Source organism: Sciurus vulgaris, assembly GCF_902686455.1.
Source record: "Sciurus vulgaris genome assembly, chromosome: 2".
Lineage (NCBI taxonomy): Eukaryota > Metazoa > Chordata > Mammalia > Rodentia > Sciuridae > Sciurus > Sciurus vulgaris.
This window is the reverse complement of record NC_136462.1, coordinates 118,744,350-118,763,334: the sequence shown is the minus strand read 5'-3', so window position 1 is coordinate 118,763,334 and position 18,985 is coordinate 118,744,350. Positions and strand designations below refer to the sequence as shown.

At 43.3% G+C, this 18,985-nt stretch overlaps 2 protein-coding genes across 16 annotated transcripts in view; both read left to right on the top strand.

Annotated features, from left to right (window-relative positions):
* Nucleotides 1–4,653, top strand: part of PKM (pyruvate kinase M1/2) — a 28,283-nt gene extending 23,630 nt beyond the window's left edge. For 2 of the 3 annotated variants that reach the window (XM_079122753.1, XM_079122752.1), the window contains exons 9-11: nucleotides 83–249; nucleotides 2,714–2,895; nucleotides 3,935–4,653. In XM_079122753.1, the coding sequence (XP_078978879.1) occupies nucleotides 83–249; nucleotides 2,714–2,895; nucleotides 3,935–4,041 (456 nt within the window). In that variant the 3' untranslated portion in view covers nucleotides 4,042–4,653. Of the gene's footprint in view, nucleotides 1–82; nucleotides 250–619; nucleotides 787–2,713; nucleotides 2,896–3,934 lie in introns of all 3 variants that reach the window. The other variant, XM_079122751.1, reaches the window with a different exon arrangement.
* A 1,195-nt stretch (nucleotides 4,654–5,848) lies between these two features.
* Nucleotides 5,849–18,985, top strand: part of GRAMD2A (GRAM domain containing 2A) — a gene marked incomplete at its 3' end in the record, with an annotated part of 32,755 nt that continues 19,618 nt past the window's right edge. For 2 of the 13 annotated variants that reach the window (XR_013760988.1, XM_079122946.1), the window contains exon 1: nucleotides 15,087–15,983. Coding sequence is in view for 10 of the 13 variants with exons in the window: in XM_079122946.1 (XP_078979072.1) it covers nucleotides 15,895–15,983 (89 nt within the window). Of the gene's footprint in view, nucleotides 5,951–6,725; nucleotides 6,791–7,722; nucleotides 7,840–15,056; nucleotides 15,984–18,985 lie in introns of those variants that run through there. The other 11 variants (XM_079122959.1, XM_079122947.1, XM_079122955.1 and 8 more) reach the window with 11 other exon arrangements.

The following is an 18,985-nucleotide window of genomic DNA, read 5'->3' as shown; positions in this document are numbered from 1 at the left end:
TCTCTCTCTTTTTTTTTTTTTTTTTTTTTTTTTTCCTTTCTTTATCCCTCTTCCTTTCCCTTCCCTCTCCTAAACCTTACAGATAGCTCGGGAGGCTGAGGCAGCCATGTTCCACCGCCAGCTGTTTGAAGAACTTGTGCGAGCCTCTTTTCATTCCACAGACCCTATGGAGGCCATGGCCATGGGCAGCGTGGAGGCTTCTTATAAGTGTTTAGCAGCAGCTTTGATAGTTCTGACGGAGTCTGGCAGGTAGGGCCCTAAGGGCAGGTACCACTGTAGGATAACCAGCTGCTCCAGAAGGCAGCCAGGCCAGCCCTGCACCTGGCCCAGACATACAGCCTCTTCTCATCTGCAGGAAGGCAGCCAGGGAGGTCATGATAGGACAGGACAAAAGGGTCCCTTGTCTCAGTGGACATGAAAGTCACAGGCACCTGGTGAAGGACTGCTTCCTGTGGAGTTTTGCTCTTGCCCAGCTCTAAACCTCCAGTGACTGTGCTCCTCTTGGCCTTTGTGCCCAGGGACATGTTCTTTATCAGCTGTCTGTAACTCTTTCCCAACCTTTCCCTTTGTGACAAAGCTCTGTCCCCTTCGTCCCTCTGGACGGATATTACTCCCCTAGATTGCCCGCGAGGCAGAGGCTGCCATCTACCACTTGCAATTATTTGAGGAGCTCCGCCGCCTGGCGCCCATTACCAGCGACCCCACAGAAGCTGCCGCCGTGGGTGCTGTGGAGGCCTCCTTCAAGTGCTGCAGTGGGGCCATTATCGTCCTCACCAAGTCTGGCAGGTAGGAGGCAGCAGTGGCTCAACTGAGGATACCCTGCTCTGTGGTACCTCTCCTTGGGGGTCCTGGGAGCAGTGCATTGAACAGTGCTCAAATGGTACTGAGCCAAGGTAAGACCCTCCTGGCTGCCACCTTTCCTGTAGGGAAGAAGCTCCCCAGCTCCCTAGCTCCCTCAGGTCAGGATCCCAGCATGGGTGGGGTTCCTTTCTTGTGCCTGGAGGACTATAGACAGCAAATGTGTTAAATCATTTGGATCCAAAGCAAATTTAAGGCCTCATGGTGAACTGTTACTGATTGCATAATGATGGATAGGCTCTAAATACCAACTGCAAATGGTTATTTAATATTTAAAAGCTGGTCTTCTAGCTTTTAAATGGTACATGCCAATAATCTCAGCAATTTAGTGAAGTAATAAATAATTTAGCAAGACCCTGTTTCAAATTAAAAAGAAAAAAATGGGGGTATAGCTCAATGGTAAAGGGTCCCTGAGTTCAATTCCCAGTACCCTCCCTGCAAAAGTTGGTGTATTTAAAAATAGTTTGGAAAATTAATGCTGTTCACTGTGTCCTATTTGGTGCATTGGTTCCTATTTGTCCGAACCCCAAAGACAAGTCTGTCCAGTCTAGAAAAGGTTGCTATGCCGTCTTGCTGGTATTCTTTGTGGCTAAGGTATACCTGGCCTGTGGTTGGCATTTGATTTGAGGTTTCTTCCTAGCTGGGACATTGACTTACCATTCCTCACTCTTCTAGTCTGCGGAGTGTGCTACTTGACCTTGACAACAGGGTGGCAAGGGTTTTCTAGAGGACAAGGTAGAGAGGAGAGACCTGCAATGCCCATGCACTCCCTGAGGAGTGGCAGGTGGACTCCCCAAAGCACCAGGACACAGTCTGTGTGGATTTCCTCTGCAGAAGCCTCATGCTCTTCGCTAAATAACCATTAGGGTTGACCTTTGTGGAAAGGGCCAACCCTTGCTATTTGGCTATTTTTACCTCTAGTCTTCTGAGATTTCACTCAGCTGGTCTGGACTTAAGCAGCTGCTTCTCCCTGAAGGCTGTGTATGGAAGCCAAGCTCAAAGCAGGGTGTTCTCTGCTGATCAGGCTAAATTTCCCTGACACCTGTTGTGTGTCCTCAGAGCTTGCCTGCCAGGGACCAGTTCTTTCCCCAATTTCTGAGACACATCTGCAGCTCTAAGTGTATAGTATCAGTGTTCAGGGAAGCTGTTGGCAGAGAATTTCAGAGGCATCCCCTCCCTTCCAGAGGCCCCGGGATAGGCAGAATGCTTCCACACCACCATTCTGTTTTTGCCTCTTGTGTAGCACCCAGAGTTGTATAATCATAGAAATTCTAAGATTTCTTTTGACTCAGGTTTGACCTTGGGGCTCTGAAGCCCAGTTGCTGGGACAGTTTGGGGGACCTGGGAATCGTGTGTGTGTGTGTTGGGGCATATAACAGTTGAGAAGCCTCATGTTGATTCCCAGCGGCTTGTCACTATTGTTCTTTGCAGCTATCAAGAATCAGGTGCTCTTCACATGCTGCTTGGCTTGTAGTTGTTGCTGGCAGCAAGAGCAATGGGTGCTAGTGAGGTTGGGCCAGGGCTGCCTTTCTGTGCCAAATGGAAGAGTTTAGGGATTCTGCCAACTATGGGCCATGTGGGGTAAATGGGTAAGAGTGAGACTCCAGGGTCAGGATGATCAGCCAATGGGAGGGGATGGAATAGAGGGCAAATGGCAGTATAGTGTTCTGGGGAGGTACAAGATGAGGAGCTTCCCAGCCTTGGGAGGCAGCTCCCTGCTTAGGGGGCCCAGCTCTTTCAACCTGGCAAAATGAGTTGGATTAGAGAGTGAGCTACTGCCAAAGGCCATGTCGTGCTTCCTGAGATGCTCCTGAGACACGTTTAATGGTCTCTTCCTGTTCCCATTGAATCTCAGGTCTGCTCACCAGGTGGCCAGATACCGCCCACGTGCTCCCATCATTGCTGTGACACGCAATCACCAGACAGCTCGCCAGGCCCATCTGTACCGTGGCATCTTCCCTGTGGTGTGTAAGGACCCAGTCCAGGATGCCTGGGCTGAGGATGTGGACCTGCGAGTGAACTTGGCCATGAATGTTGGTGCGTAGCTGGGAGCAAGGGCTATTGTCTAGAGGGGATGGAGTTCTTGAGCTCTGGTTTTTCAACAAGAGGCCCAGTTCACTGCTCTTCATCTCACTGAAAATGTTTTCTCACAATCCTCTCTCATTATCTGAAGAGAATGTAAGGGAAGAGAGGTCTTTGAGTTGTAGGGCTGAGCAGCTTAGTCCCTCTCTTCAGTCTCCCACTTTGGGGTACAAAGTAAAATGCATTGTCTTTTCTTTGGCATCTGCTTATTATGGAGGTTTTCTTTTTTTTTTTTTTTTTTTTTTTTTTTTGGTGCTGGGGATCGAACCCAGGGCCTTGTGCTTATAAGGCAAGCAGTCTACAGACTGAACTATCTCCCCAGCCCCGAGGTTTTCTTTATATAAAATTGATTAGAGCTACTGTATGGGAGTGGCACACACAGATCATGTGCTGATGTGGCCTTTGTCCCTATATAAGCTAGGATGTCATGGGGTGAGATGAAGCAGTTAGCTCTGACCTTGGGCAAGTCTCCACCCTCTAGAGTATAAACTGAATGATGTCCAAAGTTTCATGCCAGCTCTGCCATCAGACCATATCTTACCATGGTCCCCTTTCCCAGGGCTGTGAGGCTGGCACCACCTTGTGGTATGAGGGAGTAATGATCAGCTTGTCCTGCAAAGCTGCTGTTGCTTTTTTTTTTTTCCTTTTTTCTTTTTTCTTTTTTTGGGGGTGGGGTAAGGGAGGTGTTGGGGATTGAACCTAGGGTGTTTTTATTTGTTTGTTTTTTTGGCACCAGAGTGGTTTTTTGGCACCTAGAGGTTCTTAACCACTGACCCACATCCCTAGTCCATTATATATTTTATTTAGAGACAGGGCCTTGCTAAGTTACTGAGACTGGCTTTGAACTCATGATCCTCCTGCCTCAGCCTCCTGAGTTACTGGGATTACAGGCGTGTGCCACCATGTTGGGCTCCTTGCTGCTGCTCAATTTGGGCATTTACCCCAGGTTTGTACCTGCCTGGCTTGTATTTATTCACCAATCTCTTTTTTTCAGGCAAGGCTCGAGGCTTCTTCAAGAAGGGAGATGTGGTCATTGTCCTGACTGGATGGCGCCCTGGCTCTGGTTTCACCAACACCATGCGTGTAGTGCCTGTGCCATGATGATCCATGGATCCCCTCTGCCCCTGTCCTATCCCTTTCCCCACCCCATCCATTAGGCCAGCAATGCTTGTAGAGCTCACTCTGGGCTGTAGTGTGGCACTGGCGGGCTGGGACACCAGGGAAGATTAATACCTCTGTGAAACATGGCTGTTTTTAGACTCTGCTGGGGTGGAATAGCCCAGAGCCTGGCTGCATCATGTGACCCCACCTAAGAAGGGGCAAAAGAGGAATGCAAGACTGGAGGCCCCCAGAGCTATTAAAAGAAGGTGACAACTCCACCTTTGTGTACTTTGTTTAGTTCCTGTAGAAAGTGGATGCCCAGAGAACTCCCAGCCTTGGCTTGGGGTCAGGAGACAACCAGCAGGAGTAGGGGCTTAGAGTGTAGGTCAGTGGTTCCAGTGTAGGCAGACTGGCCCTGACCCTTACTTGTTTCCCCAACTGCCTCAGCCTCCCCATTCCACCTTGTGCACTGCGCTCTTCTCCTGCACTCCACTCAGCTGACGCTGCAGACAAACACTCCACCCTCTACCTTCCATTTTCCCCACACTGCAGCCACCTCCAGGCCTGTTGCTATAGAGCCTACCTGTATGTCAATAAACAACGGCTGAAGCACCTGTTTCTTCTTTCTTCGCTCGGTTGTGGGTGGAGGGAATCTGAACCCTGCCTGAGCAGATGGAAATGGCAACAGCCCCATGCCCTGTGAGGTACTATAGTCTTGCCCATCTGCAAAGTGCAGAGGTGCTAGGGAGGTAGTAGCTGACTACCTTGTATCAGGGGACTGGGCTGGTTGTGTCTAAAACTTCCAACCACTGGGTAATGCCTTATTTGGGCCAAAGATGGGAAGGCAGGAACAAAAATCCCCTCCTGAGACTACACCCGTCGATAATCCTAGAGTGTAGAAGCCCTTGTCCTCATCAGCCTTCCATTTTGGTCTTCCTGTAGTAGAATCCTCTTAAGGGAACTGTAGAATGAGTCCCAGCTTTAAGAAGCAGATTTGCCCCCAGGTCCAGAATATTGTGAATGGCTCTTCCCCATGATACAGCAGGATTAAGGTGGGTAGGTAAGGTTGAGAATGGGGTTGAGGTTGGCCTGTGCCTTCCCTCTCTTGAAACTCCATGAGCCAAATGGGTGGGGAAAGGGGCTTGCAGACCAGCAATGTTTAAAAATAAGACCTCTTGAGTCCATAATTGTCCAGTTTGTCACAGTTCCACCTATCACGGAGCTCTAGTTAACGGTACTTCCCAACCCTGTCTGGTCATCTAAAGTCCCAATGCAGCTTCTGTACATAAATAATGCTGGGGGTGTTGGGGTTGTGGCTCAGTGGTAGAGCAGTTGCCTAGCATGTGTGAGGCACTGGGTTCGATTCTCAGCTCCGCATAGAAAAGTCCACCCGCTACTGAAAAATACTTTAAAAGATGCTGGGCCCTGCCTTCTTAGTGGGTGACCTGGATTTCTGACTGTCATGTTCAAACTCCTAGTGTCAGAAATTAAAATAACCTGGAGTTAAATGTTTGGAGGGGTTGTAGGAGGGCAGGAATCAATTGCTGCAGAGGGCACCGGGCTTCAAAATTAGGAATACAAAAAAAGCCCAGAGGGGACTCAAAATCTTCAATGTGAAGGCCCCGTACGGTATGTAGACCTAGTCGCTAGCTTCCAGGACCTTGCATTCTGGGGAATCAGGAGTCAGGGTCCGTGTAGAGTTAGCGGCCTCACCTGGGCGGTCTGAAGAGGGGAAGGCTCGGCCAATGGGCTGGCCCGGCCTGCAGAGCAGCCAGTGGGCGGGCGGAGGCGGGCTCTCCTCGGGGTGGGCGGGGACCCGCGGGCTCGGTGTCCTGAGAGCGGTCCAGAGTGCTTGAGTAGGCTTGGCGATGACCGCTCTGAGCCTGAGCGAGGCTTCGGAGACCGACAGGTAAGGGGGTTGCGGCCCACAGGCCGGGTCTGGGACCCTGGAAACCACTGTGGGGAGCTCGCTGCCTCGCGGAGTGGAGCAGCTCCGGGGGCCTATAGCGCCTCCCTCAGTGCATTCTGCCCCCGGGGCAGGCACTTTCCGGCCGCGGGAAAGCGGGGTCCGGTCGAGAGCAGCACCGCGCGGGCGGGGCGCCTCCCGGGGCTGCTAGGTGTTAGTGTGGGTACAGGATGTTTCTGAGGGTGCCGAACCTGGGGACTGAGGTTCGGTCCCGGCGGCATTAGAGCTGTGGAGGGCACACTCTTAGAGTCCGCCACACCCGCCCCGCCACCATCACGGTTCGTTCATTCATTCATTTCATTACCCGCCATATCGACCAGTCCTGATAGCCCTCTATCCCAACTGACGCTTCCCTGCTGGCCCCTGCAGGGTCTTACCGTTTCCTCTGTCTGCGGGATCCACACTTGTAGCGCGGCCCGCGCGGCCCCGGAGTCAGCGCGGAGCTGTCCCAGCACGACTCGGCCGCACCCGTGAGCCAGGCCCGGGCGGGCTGGGGCTGGTCTCCAAGCCTGGAAAGCTGGTCCAAAGTCGACCTGAGAGAGAGGAAAGTTTTTGCAATTGGGGAAGAGTACGGGGTTAGAGTAGACAGCAGGTGGCATTGTAGAGGACATCAAGAATTGTGGGTTTTGATCCGTGAAGTTTTGTGTACATGGGAATGGGATTATATAGGGGAAAACGGAGAGAGTGAATGAAACTGTAAATTCCTGCCTCTACTCAGGTCCCAAGACCAGTCTGAGCTTTGGTGGACAGCGCTTCATCCCTTGCCAGCTAGCCTGGGGCCAGGTCGGGTGAATGTGTGAGTCTGTGCCCAAATCAGCCCTAGATACACAGGGTGTGGATCTTGTGGATAGTCTAGGGGCCTGCCTCTGCTCTGTCCTTAAAGGGCTTTAGAGGGCTTCTAGCCAGCTGTCATTTTTCCCTGCTTTGCCTGTCCCCTGCCTAACCACACATGCTTGTTCAAAGGTGCCTCTCCTTGCAGAGGTCAGACTCCTAGGGAATGAGAGAGGGTACTCTGACAATTTGTGCTGTCTCCCTACCCCTGTACACCTCTAGCTGGCACTGAATTCAGTTCTTTTCAGAATAAAGACAAGGTAGGGTGGGAGAGGTGGAGAGGAAAGTGTCCTTCCCATCGTGCAGTGAGGGGGTCAATTTGTCCCTTCCACAGTCTCCTGGTCAGGTTGGCCAGAGTCCAGTCCATGCTGCAGTCACTCACAGGTTTGAAGTTATAGATGGCAAGCATTGATGGTCACCTCAGTGGGCATCTCTGAGACAGATGGGCAGATCCAGAGGGCAAGGCTGACAAAGGCTGCCCCTGAACTTCCAGGAGAGTTTCTGTTGGGACCAAATGGGATTTCTTCCCAACTTCTAGTTGAGAGGACTTTCTAAATAATCTAGAAAGGTCAGCCTAGGTCCCATCCATTCCTTAATGTTGCTGGTTGCTTTTCAAATTTTTGAGCTTAGATTGAGTCCTCAAAGCTAAAATTTAGCACAGGATAGAAAGACCCATATTGTAATTAATCTTCTTAGGATGCTGCCTTCACCCACTAGTAACCCTAGGGTCACCACATCCAAGATGATTTATGCTGCTTCCCTGCAATCCACCCCCACCCCCACTTCCTGAGCTGTTAGTGCCTGCTTGGTTGGCTTCACCCACTCACTCCTTAAGCTGGTTAAGCTTTTGTTTGGCCCTTGAATACCACTTTCCATATTTATAGATTGGCATGAGGAGCCTTACTCTGGGAATCAGTTGTAAACCTCACAGTGTTCCTGTTTTGCTGTGACTTGGAGCAAATTGCTTCCCTCTCTGCCTTCCCTACCTGCATTACGATAAGGTAAGGAGATGGGGCTGTAGGTTCCCTGACAGCATTCTCCATGCAATTGTTTAGGGATTCTGTCAACTAGTGTATTTTCTCCTGTTTCTGAAGGTGTTTCATTTCTCCCCATGGTTTCCCCTTTGTCACAATTGCCCATGGAGAAAGTCCATGTCATCAAGAAGTGCAGAATTCTACTTTGGTGTCTATTGTCTCAGTCTGAATGTAATTTGTTTTCTCCTTTCTGAGAAAGGAAAATAAACTCTCCCGATCCTGCAGCCATCTCTGATGCAAACGTGAATTTGACATGAAGTCAGTCTTGGCCACTGTGCCACTGCTCACCTGAGCTGCAGTGCATCAGTCTGTCATAACCTGTTATCACCAACCTTTGCACCTTTGATTAAGTCCCCAGCTGTTTATGAGTGAAAGAGAGGAAGGAAGAGGGGCAGAACAGAAACCCCTGAGAATGGAGCTTCCTACATCATTAAGAAGTAACAGCCTCCCTGAGGTGTATCTGTCTGCTATGGCACAGATTCCAAAGGAAGGCATTGTTCTCCAGAATATAGCCTCTGAGGGACAAAGTGTTTCCTCTCCCCTTCTCCCACGACTACATATTTTTATTCATTGGGAAATGAATGGTTAGAATTTAGGATTGGAATGTTTTAATAAACTGTGGCAGTTGAACCAGTCTTGAAATCCTTGTACCAAATTAGTGTTTCTTCAGTGATGTTTAAAATTATATCATTAATTTTTATTTATTTGTTGACTTATTTACACTGTTAATTTTTTAAGCAGACATGAGTTTTTGGCTGGCACTATTTTTTAAACCTGAAATCCGGAGAACTTAAAGAATTAGTTTAAATCGAACATAAATTGCTTTTCTTCCTCATGTATTGACATCACATGTGAAGTATATATTTAGTAATTTCAATATCCTTCTGGTATTTTTTTTCTCTGACTGAGGGTCAAAGCCTCAGTGTGGGTGGTTTGCCTGAGCCAGCAGCTATTCCTGGTTATAACAATTTTTTCCCTCTGCAATAGGAAAAAAATTAAGTATTTCTAATAATGTTCCATTTAACCAAATTACCTAAAACTTGCTGATGATCACTCATACCACACAAAACAATTCAATTTTTTTTTAGTAGTGTTGGGGATCTAACTGACGACCCTGTACATTCTAAACACCTGCTGATGAAATATATCCCCAAGTCCCTAAAAGAATTTTTGAAATTTTTTATAAAATCATTTTTATTGATACATTATAATTATACCTTACAGTAGTATTTGTTGTTACATATTCATACATGCACATAATTTGGTATAATTTTTGAATTTTGAAGGACCTATTCAGAAATTTTATTTTAAAATAGCCCAGTGAAACCATCTCAGAACATCTATGAACATCAGAAATGATGTTCCTACAGGGCTCCCTTCATTACCAAATGGAAAAATTATTACATTTTTAATTGCTAACTCCTTTCATTGTGGAAAGTCTCAAACATACACACAGAAGGAGAGAAAATAGTGTAATAAGTGGCATGTGTCCATCACCCAGCTTCAACGATGATCAAGTCACAGGCCAAGTTGTTTCACATATACCTCGAATCTCCATCCTTCTTTTCTGGATCATTTTGAAGCATGCCTAAGGTATTATATTATTTCATCCACAGATATTTCAAGTGACCTATAAGAAGTAAGATCTTTTAAAAATATTATGACAATACCATTAATTATACCTTAAAAAATGATACTAACTCCAGAAAGTCAGCATTTAAATTTCCTCATTGTCTCCTAAATGTCTTTGTACTATTTGTTTAATAGGGATCCAAATCCAAATGTGGTTTACATAATTAGTTGGCACTTTGAATATCTGTTAAATTTTAAACTGTAGATTCCCCTTCCATTTCTTCCTTTTTCCTTGCAGAAACTCTAGGTTATTAGTCTAGGTTATTATTATTAGTTATTAGTCCACTTCCCAGTTTCTTGATGGTGTTTAAAATGTTCCCTGACTCCTGAATTTCATATAAATTGGGAGTTGGATCTCGATTCCTGGTCCAATTTGGGGAATATTGTACACTTCAGGAAACTCACAATGTTTGTTTCTTTCTGTTTGGAGGGTGTGAGTAGCCATTGATGATTATTTCATTTAGACCCATTATTTCATTAGGAATTGAAAATGGTGTTAATGTAATTCTATTGGTCTTTCTTCATTTATTACCCAGAATCTTTCTATAAAAAGAAGTGGTCCTTTTTCAACTCTGTGGTTACTTTGAAGTATAGCTAGTACTAGAAAAGCAGAATAAATACTTGACTTTTCCTCAATTTACTAGTTTTCAAAATCATGAAATGGGTCCCTAGTATCTACTAAAGGTGACCAGTGAGTCATTTTATATTATTTTGGCATCATCGTTTTAAACATGTTTGAATATTTGATGCAGATATTTGATATATATTTAAGATATATGTTTCAGTTCTTTGTAGACATCATTTTTATTGATGCTCAATAAAAATGATTTTTTTTCCCTTTTGGTGCTGGAGATTGTACCCAGGGCTTTGTGTATGCTAAGTGTTTATTATGCCACTGAGTTCACCCCCAGCTCTCAATTTTCCCATCGTTTTTTTGGGCAGGGGAGGTAACCGGGGATTGAACTCAGGGGCACTGGACCACTGAGCCACATTCCCAGTCCTTTTTTATATTTTATTTAGAGACAGGGTCCCACTGAGTTGCTTAGTGCCTCATTCTTGCTGAGGCTGACTTTGAACTCATGATCCTCCTGCCTTAGCCTCCCCAGCTGCTGGGATTGCAGGCATGCACCACCTCACCCGGCTCAATTTTCCCGTCTTTAAATTGGCCCCTAAGTCCTTGTGCCACAAGACTGTACTTTAATGGCTTCCTTTCTTTCTGGTATGATTAGATGTTTAGGCTCAGTTGTGCATTTCCTGCCTCTGCTGGAGTCAGCTCTATCTCCAAGGATCCCAGTTTCTTTTAGTGGAAATGCTATTTAGAGATCACAGATGAAGAACCAGGGATGTTCCTTGTTAGCTGTTTATTATTTCTAAGTGATTAGTTTTGAAGTTTCCATTTTAAGCCCCGTTTGTTACTGATTAAAGAAATAGTTTCTATCATTTTGGGGTTTATAAGTTACATTGAAAATCTAATAAAAGTGAAAGGCTGTCTTTCCAGAAACATACCCCTTTATTCAGACCCAACTATTTGGTCCCAAACCCTAGGCGTTCACCCTTACCTGGCCCCAGGGATGTGATTTACCTTAGGCTGTCAGCTGGGTCCATAATGATGGGAGAAGACTTTAGAGGATTGGCAATAACCAGTTGGCCTGATATAAAAGCAGAAAGTGGGAAAGCTAATGGACCTTGCAGATAAAGCCAAGAGAAGAAACGGTAGGAGTGGTCATGGCCCTAACTGCACTGATCACACTAGGAGAGATCAAGTTTTATCAAAGAAGGAACACAAAGATAAAGGTTCATTCTTTGGTGAAGGATCACTAAATAGAGCACAGTCCATTTGGTTGTTGGGAAAGAACTTTCTAATCAAGGCCTCAGTGACATACCTAAGGGATGATATTCACATATATGCTTACACTTAAAAACTCTTGTTATCTAAATACAACGCCATCATTTTTTATACTCACCAAATAGTTCTTTCTTTATACCAAGTTCTTTGATACAGCTAACCCTGAAGTAGGTTTTTGTTATGTTTTCTTGTGTCTTTAAGTCATTCTCAGATATGTAGTCAATGTGATACAGCAGGAAGCACCTGAGCTTTCAGACAGACCTGGCTCCAATCCTTGCTCCCTAAGTTAGTGCTGACTTACTTCTGCCTCTGAGCTACCTTTTCTTCATAAAACAGACTCATTCCTGGCCTCCTTCAAAGGTCATCGGGCTGTGTAATGGCCTGATACACAGTGTGTGCTCACCAAAAGCTACTTTCACAGCAGTGCCTCCCAGCTTGGAGAATCTCTGTGATGATTTTAACCCCATGTGACTCTAAAAGGAGCTTCCTTTTTCTTTTCTTTTTTTTTTTTTTTTTTTCCTTTTCAAGATGCAAAGTTCATTCTTATTTTATTTATTTATTATTTATTGGAGCTAGGAATCAAACCCAGCACCTTGTGCATGCTGGGCAACGACTCTATCACTGAACTACAACCCAAACTTCATTTTTAAAAATAAACTTTTTATTTGGAGATCATTGTAGATTTATGTGAAATTTTATGAAATAATACAGGGAGATCCCATGTACTTTTCACCCAATTCCCCCAAAGGTAACATCCCACATAGCAATAGAACCATATCACAACCAAAAAATTGACATTGAGATAATCTGTTGATACATAGGCCTTATTCACATTTTTCCAGTTTTACCTTCATGTTTACGTATTTAGTTTTGATCAATTTTATCACAGGTAAATTTGGCCAAGTTAATTTTTAAAACCGATTTTCTCTATAGTTTACATTAACCTAGTACATATTTTATAAATAGACAAGAGGAGCTCAAAGTCTCCAAAGTAATGAAAAGGAGATGGAAATGTTAATTACCCTGTTTGATCAGCACATATTATATACATGTATCAAAATATCACAGTGTATCCCCATCAATATGTGCAGTTATTACATGTTAATCAAAATAATTTTTTAAAGTTTTGGAGATAGATTAACTACCATGATTTAATCAGTACACACTGTATATATGTATCAAGTTGTCACACTGTATCCCATAAATTTGTACAATTAAGATAATTTTTAAAAAATCAGAATAAAAAGTAACATCTAAAAACATGCCAGTCATCTGCAAGACAGAACGAAACAAAACCCAAAATAAAACCACATTTCTTTTTGCCTTTGAGTCTGGAGGGTTTCCACATAGTAAAGGGGGAGATTTTAGGAATGTGGAATTTCAGAGGTATTTATTAATTAATATTGCTGTGTCTTTGGAACTATTTTTGTTTCCTACATTCTCTCTCTCTCTCTCTCTCTCTCTCTCTCTCTCTCTCTCTCTCTCTCTCTCTCTCTCTTTCTCTCTCCCTCTCCCTCCCTCCCTCCCTCCTTTTTTCCTGTGGTACTGGGATCAAACCCAGGGATGCTGTCTTACTGAGCTACACCCACAGCCCTTATTTTGAGACAGAGTCTGGCTATATTGCCCATGCTGGCCTCGAACTTGGGATCCTCCTATTTCAGTCTCCCACATCACTGGAATTACAGGTGTGAACCACCACGCTTGCCATCTTCTTTTCCGTTTTTTTATTTATCTTTTTAATTTCTTTTTCTTATTTCTTTGTGTTTTTAAGAAGTTCTTTTTGCCAAATGAAACTGGTGGGTTTATTCCGATCATAAAATATAGGCCAAGTATATAGAAGAATATAAGAAGAAAATAAAAAGCATGTAATATCCCAACTCATGCAGAAAAACATTGTGGAATTTTCATGAGTATACTCCTGTACATGTTTTATTATGCATGCTGTTCTATATAGTGTTTTCCCAATATTATATAATGCTCTCCTTCCTTGTCAATATAGACTTAGTTTTAATAAATTTTAATAAATGTTGGTAAATATTTTTGATGCTTACTTCGCCTTCATTTTTTAAAGTCTTTTTTTTTTTTAAGCTGTAGATAAATACAACACCTTTTCATTTATATGGGGTGCTGAGGATTGAACCCAGTGCCTCACAAGTGCCAGGCAAGCACTCCACCGCTGAGCCACAACCCCAGCCCCTTATGTAGCCTTCTGTTTCATGAATAAACCATAATTTGTGCCCTATTAATGGACTTTTATATGATTTCCTTTTTTCTCTTCTAATTGCACTTTAGTGAACATTCTTATTATATAGTCAAATTTTTGTACAATTATTTCCTAACAATAAGTTGTCAGAAATGAAACTTAGGGGTCAGATATGCATTTACACACAAAACTTATGTACCTTTTCCACACTGCCTTACCATGGAGTCATGTGACTGCCCCTTTGTCAATACATTGATGAGCATTAGATATTATTATACTTTTAAACCTTTGAAATCTAATAATTAAAAAATGTTATTTCTACCTTTTATTTTACAATCTTTGATTTTTTTTCAAAGTATTACCCACCTGTTAGCATAAGTTCCAACAAAACAAAACAGAAAGAGAAAATATTACCCCATAATTCTCTTTATTTTTTTTATAGATTTTGCAATATGTTTTTTTTTAGAACTTTTTTTAATGTGCTGAGGATCAAACGTAGTTCTTCACATGTGCTAGGCAAGCACTCTACCACTGCACTGAGCCATGACCCCAGCCAATAATTATCTCTCTAGATAGTCACTCTTGTTAATGTACACACTTAAGGGTAATTTTTTATTTATAAATTACATCATACTTACTGATCTGTACCTACTTTTCACTTAAACAATACATTTGAACTTTTTTCCATATTAGCACATGGAGCCATATGCTATTGTTTTAGTCAATTGCACAGGAATTCATCATATTAATTAAATACTATTTTGGTATTTATACTTTTTTCCTATAATTGTTAACCTTCTAATATACATTTTACATATTTATTTATTTCCTTATGCCAGGATTCTTAAAATGGAGTTGTTGGATTAAAATATTTACATTTCTTTTTTTTAAATTTATTTTTATTGTAAACAAATGGGATACATGTTTCTCTGTACATGGAGTAAAGGCATACCATTTGTGTAATCATACATTAAGTATTTGCATTTCTTAAGACATTTTATATATATGAGAAAGTTAACCTAGTTTTCAGTTTTATTGTAGGTATAAAGAATGCCTGTTTTGCCAGGTGCAGTGGTACATGCCTGTAAACCCAGCAGCTCAGGAGCCTGAGGCAGGAGGATCACAAATTCAAGACCAGTCTCAGAAACAGGTCCTAAGCAAGTTAGTGAATCTCAAAATAAAAAATAAATAAATAAAAAGGGTTGGGATCTAGTTCAGTGGTAAGGCACCCCTAGTTTCAATCTCCAGTAAACAACAACAACAACAACAACAAAACACCTAGGATTTATCTCTCTTTTCAAGTCTTCTTTTTGTCATTTAAAAATATTTATGAGTTAACTTCTCATAGGTTTTTTGAATAATATTTCCCCAAAGATATCAGTTTTATATATATATATATATATATATATATATATATATATATATATAAACTGTATGCTACAGATCAACAGGGAAACTACTGAATTGTAAGTTGATCTTGTAACCAGTGGAATATTAATTAACTTGAAGTCTTAATTATGTATCTATTCCCACCATAGCTCTCCCTAGCCCGGTGCCCAAATATAAAATTCTCTGAGCCTCATTCTAATGGTTTATCAGTTGACTATGTGTATCTAGGTTGTTTGACTTACAGTCTTCAAATAATTTTTGTTTCTTTTTAATGTATAAGCCTTTTACTCATTTTTCTCGCCTTTGTGAAATGGCTAAAACCTCCAGAGCAGTGTTGAAGAATGGTGGCGAGAGCGGGTTTCCATCGGTTACACAATCCGGGGTTCTCCCTGGAGGAAGAGGCCCCAGGACGCAGTAAGCTCCTTAAGATAGATCATCGGTCAGGAATCTGAACCCTCAGCCCATGCAAAGCTTGGGGAGCCGCGAGGTCTGGAGCCTGCGGCAGCGCGTGGATCCCAGCCCTGCTTGGGCGTGCACAATGGGGACAGCTACCAGCTTTGTAGCTGGGCACCGCTCCAGAAGGGGGGCTCGGAGGGGGCGCGGGCTTCCTTTCTGCCGAAGCCAGCAGGTGGGGGCGCGGCCGCTGCGTTCCTGTCACTGCATTCCCGTCAGGTCTCCGGGTCTGTGCAAGCTTTGGCTCTGACGCCTGAGGACCAACCAGCCCCGGACAAAGGGTTGGCCGCGCCAGGCCGGCGGGTTCCGTGTTACTTCAGGCGACGCCTTGGGAGCCACTAAGTGTGGTGCTGGAATTCTGGGTGTGGCTGCCTTAGCTGGACCCAGGATCCTTGGGCTTCTCAGCCCTTTTCAAGGCAGGAGCACAAAATAGATTTGTGGTTGATGCCTGTACGTCCGAGAGGTGGAGGTAGGGCAGATGAGGGTGGCTTGAAGAAAGATGGAGGACGGCCCCCACCCTCTGCCCCACTGCGAAAAACACCCTGTGGAAACCAGAAAGGAAATGCACAATCCCATCACTTGTCTGTGGTACGTGTGGGGTTTTTTGTTTTTTGTTTTTTTTGTTGTTGTTGTTGTTGTTGTTGTTGTTGTGTGTGTGTGTGTGTGCGCGTGCGCGTGCGCGCTCACTCTGGAGGTTGAACCCAGGTTTGCTGTACCACTGAACTACACCCCCAACCCTTTTTTGTTTTACTTTGAGACAGGATCTCACTAAGTTGCTGAGGCGGGTCTAGAACTTGCAACCCTCCTGCCTCAGCCTCCTGAACATCTGGGAGTTCAGGTGTGCCCCATCGGGCCAGGCAACACCAATGGTTTTTTGCTGGGAAGAAGGGAGGCAGGTTCTGAGGTTGGTGTGGCACTGAGGTGGCTTGTGACTGATTTTACTAGGCAGTATCCTCACTTGTGGTCAGAGGCTTGTCCTCACTGTCCATCCCAGGAGGCAGTCCCTACCTGGGAGGAAGGAAGGAAGAGTTGTCTTTGCTAAAAATTATCCATCCATGTAGCTAAATTCAGTGACCGCCTTTCACTCCTGCTATTACTTGGCCACAGCAAACTTCCACACTGCTTTCCCACTCCCCCTTTTAAACACTCCTTTGGTTTCCATGACAACCCACACAGCTGAATTTGTTGCTACTTCTTAGGCCACTCTCTACTAATCTCTTCCACACAATCTCTAAGCCTTGTGGTTCTTCTGGTCTCAGTTTTCTGTCCTCCTCCTCCACATTTTTCAGTGAGATATAATTCATACACCATAAAATTCACTTCTCTCGTTTTATTTATTTATTTGCTTATTTAGCTATGCTAAGAATGGAACCCAGGTCCTTGCACATGCTATGCCCAAATTCTTCCCATGAACCCCTCCCTCAGCCTCTCATCTTTTTGAAGTGGCCATTTCAGTGGTGCTTAGTATATTCACAAAGTTATGCAACCATGACTGCTCATTCCAGAACAGTTTTGTCATCCCCCAAAAGAAACTATATGTTCTATTGGAAGTCACTCCCCATTTTCCCCTTCCTTCAGTCAGTAACCACCAATCTACTTTCTGTCTGGATTTGCTTGTTTTCATTTTTCCTATATATGCAACCATATGATATGTGGTCATTTGTGATTGGCTTCTTTCACTTCCTTAATGTTTTTAAGATTTGTTCATGTTGTAACATGGGTCAGTACTTCACTTCTTTTATGACTGGATAGAAATAACACATTTTGTTTATCTGTTCAGCAATTGAGATGAGTGTTTGAGTTGTTTCTCCTTTTTGGCTATTATGTATAATGCTACAATGTGCATAATTTTTACTTTCTTAATTTTCCTTTTTTCTTTCTTTTTTCTTTTTTCTTTTTTTTTTTTGCAAAGGGGTCCGGGGAATGAACCCATGGGTGCTCTACCATTGAGCTACATCCCCAGAACTTTTTAGTTTTATTTTGAGACAGGGTTTTGCTAAGTTGACCAGACTAGACTCGATCTCCCAAGTCACTGGAATCACAGACCTGTGATACCATGCCCAGCTGTGCATAATTTTGTGGACATATGTTAATTCTCTTCTGTAAATACTTAGGGGTAGAATTCTGGGTCATGTAGTAACCCTGTTTAATTATTTGAGGGACCAATGAACTGTTTTTCAAAGCAACTGTGCCACTTTACATTCCTTCCAGCAATGTATAAGGGTTCCAATTTCTTTACAGTCACCTGGGGTTGATGATGGTCTTCAAGGAGGAGGTACAGAGAGGCATCTCCTTCTGGTTTTGACTTACTTTCCCAACATCATTAGTGATGTTGAGTATCATTTTATGTGTTTATTGGCCATTTAATATCTTCTTTGGAGAAATGTTCATTCAAACGTGTTCATTTTTAATTGGATTATTTGTTTTTATTTTTGAGTTGTCAGAGTTCTTTTAAAATTGTGGTTTAAAACCCAGATATAACAAAGTTTACCATCTTAACCCTTAACACTTTTTTTTAGATGTTGATAGACCTTTATTTTATTCATTTATTTATATGTGGTGCTGAGAATCGAACCCAGTGCCTCATACATGCTAGGCAAGTGCTCTACCACTGAGCCACAACCACAGCCCAACCCTTAACACTTAAATATGCATTTTAGGGTTAAATACATTCACATTGTTGTGCATCCAATCTCCAGAACATTTTCATCTAGCAAGTCTGAAATTCTATACCCATAAACAATTTCTCATTCCCTCCTCCCCCCTTCCCTTGGCATCCAGCATTCTTTTGATTTCTATGAATTTGACTACTTCAGGTACCTGAAAGTGAAATCATACAGTATCTATCTTTTTTTTTTGTACCTGAGATTAAACCCAGGGGCACTTACCCACTGAACCACATCCCCAGCCCTTTTTCATATTTTATTTAGCAATAGGATCTTGCTGAGTTGCTCAGAGTCTCACTAAGTTGCTGAGGCTGGCTTTTAACTTGCAATTCTCCTGCCTCAGCCTTCCAAACCGCTGGAATTACAGGCATGTGCCATAGTGCTCAGCTATATTTTTCTTTTTGTGGGTAGTTATTCACTTACCATAAAGTCCTCAAGGTTATAAGAGTTTTCTATATATTTTGGATATTAGTCTCTTATTGGACATATGATTTGCAGATATTTTCTTCCATTCTTTGTTATCTTTTCATTTTTAATGATATCATTAGCAGCAAAAAAAGTTTCTAATTCTGATGAGGTCCAATTTATCTGCTCTTTTCTTCCATTTCTTGTGCTTTTGGTGTCATATCAAAGACACCATTGCCTGATGTCTCAAAGACTCACACCTATGTTTTTTTCTAAGAACTTTATAGTTTTAGCTTTGACATTTTGGTGGTAATTTTTCTATAAAGTGTAAGATAAGGGCCTACCTTCATTCTTTTGCATGTGAATGTCCAGCTGTCCCAGTACCATTTGTTGAAAGACTATTCTTTTCCACTATTGTCTGTGCATTCTTGTAGACAGCTTCTCTTCTCTGTGCCTACTTTCCCTGGGAGAATCTTACTAGCTCCTGTTCCCATTGGGGCCAATAACTCAGAAATCTGT